Source organism: Silurus meridionalis, chromosome 6, assembly GCF_014805685.1.
Source record: "Silurus meridionalis isolate SWU-2019-XX chromosome 6, ASM1480568v1, whole genome shotgun sequence".
NCBI classification, from domain to species: domain Eukaryota; kingdom Metazoa; phylum Chordata; class Actinopteri; order Siluriformes; family Siluridae; genus Silurus; species Silurus meridionalis.
This window is the reverse complement of record NC_060889.1, coordinates 4,896,926-4,906,731: the sequence shown is the minus strand read 5'-3', so window position 1 is coordinate 4,906,731 and position 9,806 is coordinate 4,896,926. Positions and strand designations below refer to the sequence as shown.

The 9,806-nt window shown below is 45.5% G+C and overlaps 2 protein-coding genes across 6 annotated transcripts in view; one reads left to right on the top strand and one right to left on the bottom strand.

The window, feature by feature from the left end:
• arhgap21b (Rho GTPase activating protein 21b) overlaps positions 1-7,004 on the top strand; it is a 25,868-nt gene extending 18,864 nt beyond the window's left edge. For 3 of the 4 annotated variants that reach the window (XM_046852275.1, XM_046852278.1, XM_046852277.1), the window contains 4 exons: positions 482-523; positions 750-855; positions 3,725-3,756; positions 3,862-7,004. In XM_046852275.1, the coding sequence (XP_046708231.1) occupies positions 482-523; positions 750-855; positions 3,725-3,756; positions 3,862-5,259 (1,578 nt within the window). In that variant the 3' untranslated portion in view covers positions 5,260-7,004. The remainder of the gene's footprint in view (positions 1-481; positions 524-749; positions 856-3,724; positions 3,757-3,861) is intronic. The other variant, XM_046852276.1, reaches the window with a different exon arrangement.
• A 784-nt stretch (positions 7,005-7,788) lies between these two features.
• Positions 7,789-9,806, bottom strand: part of dpp6b (dipeptidyl-peptidase 6b) — a 53,199-nt gene continuing 51,181 nt past the window's right edge. For both annotated transcript variants that reach the window (XM_046852281.1, XM_046852282.1), the window contains exon 26: positions 7,789-9,475. In XM_046852281.1, the coding sequence (XP_046708237.1) occupies positions 9,326-9,475 (150 nt within the window). In that variant the 3' untranslated portion in view covers positions 7,789-9,325. The remainder of the gene's footprint in view (positions 9,476-9,806) is intronic.

Here is a 9,806-nt window from a genome sequence, read left to right as displayed (position 1 = left end):
CACGCATTTTATTGTTTTGTTTTTAGAGAGGGTTATAAAAACAGCACAAATTATTCCTGTAATTCTCTTTTAAATTGTGTTTTTTGCATGTCTGTCTGTGTGTCTGTCTTCTGTCTGTGTGTCTGTCTTCTGTCTGTGTGTGTGTGTGTGTGTGTGTGTGTGTGTGTGTGTGTCTGTGTGTCTGTCTGTGTATCGGTCTCTCTGTGTGTCTGTCTGTGTGTCTGTCTGTGTATCGGTCTCTGTGCGTGTCTGTCTGTCTGTGTATCAGTCTCTGTGTGTCTGTCTGTCTGTGTATCAGTCTCTCTGCGTTTCTGTGTATCGGCCTGTCTGTCTGCGTATCGCTCTCTGTTTGTGTGTGTTTGTGTGGGGGTTTTTTTGTTTGTTTTTTGGATACTTTATTAGTTATTTCTCTGTTTCATTCTTTTTCTGTCTTTCTTTAATTCTTCATGTCCATTAAACTTGTTCCCTCTTCCTCCTGCAGTATGACTGGTTCTTTGCAGAAGATGGAGATGAGGAACCTGTAGTGAGTATCAGTGAAAACCTGTATTATAATAATAAATCAGCCTTTTAGATTTGTGTAGATGTATTTAAATGTATAAATTGTATTATTAAACAGTAATAATGTAATGATTATATTTGTGTGTGTGTGTGTCTGTGTGTGTGTCTGTGTGTGTGTCTGTGTGTGTGTCTGTGTGTGTGTCTGTGTGTGTGTCTGTGTGTGTGTGTGTGTGTGTGTGTGTGATCTGAAGGCGTGTGTGGAGGCGGAGAGCACGGTTCAGTCTCAGCCTGTTCCCAACATCGATCACCTGCTCACCAACATCGGACGCACCGCCCCCTCACCTGGAGACGTCTCAGGTACGTTCACGCCAACCGACTGATCGTGTGTGTGTGGTAAGGACAGGAAGTGATGTAAAGGTGGGAGAATAGTGTTACCATTCAGTGTGAGCATGAATTAATTTAATGTTAGATACAGTAGGCAGCTACACACACACACGTTTTTACGTATACACGCATGCTTCTCATGTCTCAGAGCTTGAAACATGAACTTCCAAAAGATTTTGAAACAATCAGATAAAATTTGCACACATTTAAAACTAAGAGCTGTTTTTCACATGGACATAAGACGTGTGTATGAGACGTGTGTGTGTACGTCTTTTCCTTCAACACTCATGTCATTGTGTCACTGAGTTCATAACTGGTACAAAGTTTCAAGCTCTGATTTTTCAGATATTGCTCATTATCTCAAATTATATTCTCACATTTTTATCTCAAATGATCTCATTATTATCTCAGGATTATATTATCTCAGATTATTTTAAATGATATCTCATTATTATCTCAGGTTTATATCTTAGATTATATTATCTCAAAATATATCGCAAGAATGTCTTGTTGCATTTGAATGTGAACTATTTTAACAATTTTTCTCTAATTAATAAAAATAAAAGGATTAAGAAATTGGATAAAATAGTTCCTGCCAGAATGTTGTTTTATTTGTTAATTTTTTTTTTTTTTAATAAAACCTCCTATTTTGTTTTTATTTATTTGAAATGTTTTTACATTTTCTTTTATATTTTATTATTTTTTGCTTTGAATTCGTCCTTCCACATTATTTTCCTCCTTCAGCCTGCGTTACGACTCCACTCCTCCTTTCCATTCAGTTCAGTTCTGTTCCTCCCTCTTTCTTCCACTTTCCCAAAGTAAGAAAGAAAAAAGAAGTAAAGAAAGAAAGAGAGCAAAATGAAAATGAGAACTCGTGTGACGTACTGGCTCTCACTCATCTTGTCTCCAGTGTTTTCTTTCTCCTCCCCCTCCTCTCTCCCATGTTCCCTCCCTCTTTTTTGTCCCCTTCTTTGTCCAGCCCTGCTCACACATTACCCAATCTTGACACAGGCCAAGTGGGCGGCGTCTATCACTCGGTGATGTCACTGATGGACTCTGTAATGTCTGTGATGGACAGCTGGGACTGTAGGAAGAAGGAGGAGTGTTGTCCCCAGTGTAGCTGCCTAGTCTGCAGAAACCCACGGTTCTTATAAACGCTTCTTCCAAACAAACAAACGATCCGAGAAAGAAAGCGAAAGAAAGAACGAAACACAAAGCAGAAAAAAAAAGAAAAGAAAAAAAGAAAATCCATGCTCCTTCTGAGCGAATGTTGAAGAAATCTGGGTTTCTATATATATTTATAAAATATATATATATATATTGTCATCGTGTTGTTTCTTTGCACGTTTCATATCTTATATAAGATGATGAATTAAGAGAGAGGATACACAGCAGTGATGGTGTCATATGTCTGAAAAGCCTCTTTGCTGTCTCTCGTTGTCTCCGAAGCTGACCGCAAGGAGTTCTAGCATGGTACGCTCTTCCAGGTTTCTCCTCCGAGTCATGTGGCGTCACTGTCCTTCATGTGGGGAAGACTGGGGGGTGTGGGGGAGGGTTCCGTTGGCGTGAACATTAACAAACGCATCATAATCATTCGTCGTCTGTTCATTCGTGTTCACCCACGTGCTGTCGATCAGCCGAAACATGTTCCAGTGTGAGCCGGTCCGTAGTTACCGTGTTTCATGCAACAAAAAAGCCCACAAACGAACGAACGGAGTAAATTTAATCCCAGTTCACTGGTATAAGAACCTCCACTCTTCTGAAAGATGTTCCACCAGATTTTGTGGAGATTCTTTCAGCCACACGGCTGTAAGTAAAGTCAGGTACTGATGTAGGTGAGGAGGCCTGGGGTTCAGTCAGCGTTTACATTCATCATGTTCACTGGAGTTGGAGCTCTATAGGAGGAGATCTTTCACTCCAATCCCTTCAAAGCAGATCTTCATGGAGCTGAAAGAGGTTTGGGTCACCTGGTTACAGTGAAGTTGGGAGGTTTCAGGTGTCCCAAGCTGCACTTTTGGCACAAAGCCGCTTTAACACCAGGGTCCGGTGTGGACTTTTGTGGAGCAGTTGGGAGATTATGGGCATGTTTTGGCTGATCGGGTGGGAACAGGGGGATGATATGGTCTGATCTGATGAAGCTTCTTACACTTTATAAATTATTATTATTATTAGTCACCAGTAGTAACAGTAGGTCCAGATCATCAAACAGTTATTGAGTCAGAGAGACTGATATTAACACAGACCTGTCTGGCGTCTCGGTGTGTCGTCTCAGACGGGATAAAAAAGCTTCATACCATGCTGTGTGTGTGTGTGTGTGTGTGTGTGTGTGTGTGTGTGTGTGTGTGTGTGTGTGTGTGTGGTATCAGTGGAAATGCCGTCTGTGTAAATGTGTGCATGAGCCTGTGTCAATGCAGAGCGCTCATCTGCTCTCTCTTTCTCCTTCTCTCTCGTCTCCACGCTCGCTCTCTCGTTCTCTCGTCTCATCTTGCTCGTCTGCTCTCTCTCTCGTCTCCTCTCTCTCTCATCTCCCCCCTCTCTCTCATCTTCCCCCTCTCTCTCCTTCTTTCTCCTCACTCGCCGCTTCCTCTTGCTCGTCTGCTCTCTCTCTCTCTCTCATCTCTCTATCTCTCTCTCTCTCTCTCTAATGGCTTTGACTGCACTGGTCTCTTGTGTGATGAAATTGTCAGTGATGTCGCTCTCCATGTGGCTTCTCACATTGCTTTTTCTGTCTCTCTCTCTCTCTCTCTCACTCACTCACTCACTCTCTCTCACACACACACACACGCGCGCACACACACACACACACACATTTTAATTCTTTTCTCTTTTATTCCATTACCAGATTCAGCTACCAGTGACTCTGCCAAATCAAAGGTGAGTGATTAGATAACTCCAAAAACACATGCACACATGATCAGATTGGGTTGTATCTTTATCTGCTGTGTGTGTGTGTGTGTGTGTGTGTGTGTGTGTGTGCAGCAGGGCTCCTGGGGCTCAGGTAAAGACCAGTACAGCAGAGAGCTGCTGCGCTCCTCCATCTTCGCCAATCGCAAGCGCAAGAAACCCAAAGACAAACCTCAGATGAGCAGCTCGGAGGACGACCTGGACACCAGCTTCTCCAAGAAAGAGCTTCAGGATGAGAGCGTGACCAACAACGATCAAAACGAGGTGGCAGAGAGCGATGCAGGGGCACTCCATCGTCTAGACCGACGCCGCGATGATGACGATCCGAGGGTGGAAAAGAACCTCGTCCGCGTCCCGAACGAATTCCAATCCGACATCCTGCCTCTGAAAACGACGCAATTTGACAAACTCGGGAAAATCGAGTCTCCCAAAAAGCACCGGGGGCAGAGGGAGAGAGACGTGGCGCGTGAGAACTCGCTCTCGGACCCTCCGTCCACCTCGCACGACGAGGGCTGCGTTTCCGACCTGGGAACTCTAAACAGCACCAGCTCTCAGGCGTCCGGCCCCCGGCTCCGGAAGGGCCGTACACCGGGGCCGTGGATGGAGAACGCCGGGGCGGAGGTGTGCTCTATCACGTCTGATTACTCCACTACGTCGTCCATGACGTTCCTGACAGGGATCGAGTTTACGGCGCTGAGTCCGGCTCACGATGCCGACGACGAGAGGAGCGAGCTGATCAGCGAGGGCAGGAACATCGACTCTGACAGCGAGAGCAACTTGTCCATGTTCCCTCTCGCCCGAGACGACGGGGCGTCCGAAGACGTGGTGTCTGTGCAGGAAGAAAGCGGGGTCACGCCTTTCCAGAGCTCCTCCAGCCTCCTGGTGTCTCAGCGCATTGTCGCGGGCGACACGCTGGCGCGCAAGAGAGGCAGCCGACAGAAAACCGAGAGCGAGTCGTCGCAGGACGGCGAGTCCCAGATTTCCAAAACGGCGGGGAAAAGCGGCGAGAGCGACCCCGTCTGGCGAATCAAAATCACCGACCGGCTCAAGTGTCGACTCCGGGCCTCTGCGGACGACATGTTCGGCGTCGGGGCGCAGCGCACGAGATCTCCCGAGACACGCAGCAAACGCAAGACCAACATCCGCCGGCGCCACACCATGGGGGGACAGAGAGACTTCGCCGAGCTGTCGGTCCTCACCGGCGCCGAACTCTCCGCCATGGACCGCCTGAAACCCAAATGCAGCTCGCAGGACTTTTCCATCACAGACTGGATCGTCAGAGAGAGGCATCGCACCAGCAACCCAGAAGTCAGCCTGGACGGTTCGGACCTGTTCTCCGGTGGGGCCTCGGGGTCCGGCTCGGGGATGACCAACGGAGAAACGCTCAAAAACTTCAGCTTGGCCTCCGACGCTCATCCACACAAACTGTCTGGGGCACAGGTGGTGCGCTCGCGCTTTTACCAATACCTGTGAGGGGGTGTGTCATACAGACTTACTGTGTGTGTGTGTGTGTGTGTGTGTGTGTGTGTGTGTGTGTGTGTGTGTGTGTGTGTGTGTGGTACCGAAAGCGACAAGTTTTTTTTATACATGAGGTAAAAAACAAGGTACTGACGCAGGTCTCTGAGAGTCAGGAGAAGGAGAGAGACTGATGACTTTTTTTTCTTTCTTTCTTTCTTTCTTTCTTTCTTTCTTTCTTTCTTTCTTTCTTTCTTTCTTTCTTTCTTCCTTCCTTCCTTCCTTCCTACCTTCCTCCCTCCCTCCCTCTCACTTTCTTTCAACTCCCAGAATGTTTTTCCTAAAAAAATTAATTCGACTTGAGGTCTCAGAGTGAAGAGAATTTCCTCTCCCTCTCTCTTTCTTCCTCCTTCTCTCGCGCTCTCTCTCTCTCTGTCTTTGTCTTTTTTGCCCCCCCCCGTGTCTTTCTTTTCTACCTTTTTTAACTCTTTGTCTCTATCACCACACACACACACACACACACACACACTCTCTCTCTCTCTCTCTCTGTCTCTCTCTCTCTGTGATGAATCCCTGGATGTTATGGGACGATTTTGCAGTTTTATTATTTTTTTGTAACGATTCCACTGGACTGAAGCTGTGAGAGATCAGGGGATGATGATGATGGGCAGGAGGAAGGTGAACATGTTTCTGGGACTGACGTGGACACAGACGTGATTTCTGAAACGTTTTTAAGTGGACGTGATTTTGTCGCAGGTGTAAGAAGGTCTCGGCTCGAACCCCAAATGAAGAATGTAGAATGTACCGCGCTCGCTGGAATGTTTTCACTGCGCCCTTTCTGGGGTTTTATTTTTTTTTTCTCGTTCTTATTATTTGTACAGAGCTTCTAAACATTTCTTCATGAACTTGAATTTTTTCCCTCTCGATTGTTTTAACTCTTTTGTGTAGCGTGGTATTTTTTAAAAATGTATATGGAATTGAGGCCTCCGATATTAGTGCAGCTGCTTTATCCGTTCTGTTGTGAAAAAAAAGAAAGATTTAAAGCAGAATAATGATACACACTGTATGGCTAAAGGTTTGTGGACACTTAAGTATGATATGTGCCGCTTTTTAAAATGTTCCTCTAGATTTTGGAGAAGTCGGGTATCCCAATACTTTTGGCCACACAGTGTCTATTGGTGTGCGTGACAAGCCGATCAGATCCAACAGAGGGCGCCAGTATGCTGAGAGTTTTTTTCCCAGCGCAGCACCCAGCGATGACAGAGCTCCGTGGGTGTGTTTGGGGCGTCAGGGGGCGTGGTCAAGCACCAGCTAGCGAATAGAGGGTGGGGCCAGAGAAATATCAAACACCCCCCACCCCCTTATTCACTATCTGGTGCCTGACCACACCCTTCAGTGTTCTAAAACACTAAAGAGGAAAGAAAACACACACATGCCTTCTATTTTTTTCCTTCATGCATTCCACTTCGGTCTTAAACAAAATGACATTTCATTGCTTCAGGCGTTTATTTTTTTTCTTTGTAGTTGTAAAACATAATTTAAGCACGAGGGACCAGATCTTGTGCATCATCTCCAGGTGTGTGTGTGTGTGTGTGTGTGTGTGTGTGTGTGTGTGTGTGTGTGTGTGTGTGTGTGTGTGTGTGTGTGTGTGTGTGTGTGAGTGAGAAAGGTCTTGGTTTTCTATCATGCCCTGTCCGCTACAAACGTGGACGAATGAAACACTGGAAAAAAAAAAAGAGAAAATAAAATTGCATTGTGTCTGAGGCGCGAGTGCAGGTGTGTTTTACTCCCAGGTGAGTCTCGGAGCTGCTTTTATTCTGACCTCAACAGTAAACATCAATCTTCTGTGTGTATTTATTATAAATAATTGACTGTTTCCACAGCGTCCCGTCTCTCACTGTCACCTGCTCGTTATCTGATTCATTTAATGACCTCATTTAGTTATAATATGAACCACAATTATTTCAATAAAGCTTCAATATTGCAGGTGAGGACCCTTTAAACCAGGCTGAGGAAAAGAGGAGAGAAGGAGAAACGCTCAGGAAAAGGACGGAGGACGGAAGATGGGAATTGGAAGAAAAAGATAAGATGTGAGGAGAGAAAAAAGAAAGTGCAGGATCAGAGGAGGTGATCAAAGAGAGGAGAAGTGTGGAAAAGAAGTAGGGTGAGAAGAGGAGACACAAATGAGGGAGAACAGGAGGAAGAGAAGGAAGGTGAGGAGTGGGAGAACAGGAGGAAGAGAAGGAAGGTGAGGAGTGGAAAAACAGGAGGAAGAGAAGGAAGGTGAGGAGTGGGAGGAATAGTTGGTTGTGATAAGGTTTATGTAATTGAGGAAATACATTGTTTACCACTAGATGGCAGAAGAGCGCTGTTCTGTGTCGGACTGTGGTCTGCAGTGATGTCATAAATCAGTGTATTTAAGTCACAAGTCGCCATTTTTCTGTGACACAAAACCCAAAGTTTGTTTATTGAGCCCCATTTTTAATAATCCTGTTTAATTATAATACTTGTGTGTAACTGGACATCGAGGAGAAAAAAAACAACCCAAGATTTTAAAGTGCTTTATGTACACGTATTACACACACCAGGGAACAAACAGCTGCAGCGTGACACATCTGTACACCGACACACGATTCCACAGAGACAAGTCCAGACAGTCCCAAACCACAACACGTAAAAACGCGCCGAGGAAAAAACAAAAACAGCAGAACAACAAAAACAGACGAGTACACAGACCTTTGAAGTCCAGCATGCTAGGAAGCAAATAAAAAAGACCTCCCGAGCATCGTCACGCGTCTGTGTGAAGGAAACCGATTGACTTTGCTGCAGACGTCAACACTGTGGTTTTGTGCAGGTTGAAGGAAAACCAGACTGTTTAACACGTGGTGATGATCATGATGATCGCTAACCGGAGTGAGCTTCAGAATGATGGATATGATTCAGATTAAACGCAGCGCTAATTACTGCCAAAGGTGGAAGTTTTGAGTTTTCACACACACTCAGACTTGTGCTGCACACGGTTTTCATTGTTATTAGATATTTATCACTGTTATGATCTGGTCAGTGATGAACTGGAGCTCCTCTACGGGGAACGTGTGTGAGGTCTGATTAAACACGTGTACTGATGGGTGGATTCTGAGACCTGTATTGTGTGTGTGTGTGTGTGTGTTACAGCTTTACTCCAGTAAGGCACAGTGACTGAAATTAGAGCATTAGAATGCCCCGCCCCTTTTAAAAATCAGATCGGACGAAGCCCCGCCCCTAAAACCTGCACACGAGTCGTTTCTGACTCCGGCGTCTGGACTGGACCAGGACCAGGACGTAGGACAACACTGGGGACGACAGACACTTTTCCAGTCTCGGTATCTCCGTGTTTTCCAGATCATGTTAACGCAGATTTCAAACCGCCCGGTTTGTGACATGAAGCTATAACACTGATATGTAGCGTATACGACTCATAGCTTTGATTTGTTTTATATATGAATATGATAGAAAACATGTTTTGGGGTTTTCCAGCGGTCCTGGATCTCAGTTCTGCCTTCATTTGTGCTGTTTGTCAGGACGCCGTCAACATGGTGGACTTTGTGCCGCAACATAGAAACTTACAAACAAAGACGACGGATACGTTTTTTTCCTGGTCGTGGCGTTGCTACGGTTATTACTGATAATTAGCTTAATGATGATTGTACACACACACACACACACACACACAATCTGGAAAACACGGTAATCTCTGTAACACGTGAAATGTCCTGCACTGCTCTCTGCAGCATTTTGTGCTATATTTATCCTCCACACAGCTGTAATTCCTAGCTCTGCCCACACGAGGGCGCTGTCCAGGTTCATCAGGAAGGAATGGGAGGAAGGAAATGTCTCTCTCTCGTCCCTCCTCAGTTCTCAGAGGTGAGGCCTTATCGCTCCATGCAGATGCTCCATCCTGAACCATGGAGATGATGATGATGATGATGATGGGGAGGATGAAAAATTACATGATGCAGGTTTTATTATAATATTTTTTTTTGTTTGTTTGTTTTTTTTAGAGAAATAAACATTATCGCAGTTTGTGTTCTCGCGTTCGCCGATTTTAGCCGTCCTCCTCCTCTTCCTGCTCCAGCTCCTCCTCCGTGATCATCTCCGGCGGCCTGAAGCACACCTCGAAGAAGTTGACGAGCGACTGGTCCAGGTGCTGCCGGGAGACGTCGGACTGCAACAGGTGCCCCTCGTCAGGGTAGATCTGACCAGAAGATCAGAAAGTTGTTTGGGTGTTAGAGTTACACAGAATAAAAAGTCAGGCCCTATGTTCTACACTATGTGGCCAAAACTTTATGGACACCTGACCATAAGGTTATGTGCCTTTTAAAGATCTTATTTAGTCTTCATTTGCTCTTATTGGAATCTCCACTGTTCTGGGAAGATGTTCCACTAGATTTCTGGAGTGTGGAGATGATTTCAGCCACAAGGCTGTTATAGTCAGGTACTGATGTAGGTGAGGTTCACAATCATCTCAAGTGTTCAACAGCATGGAGCCCTATAGCAGATCTTCATGGAGTCAACAGTTTGGAGAA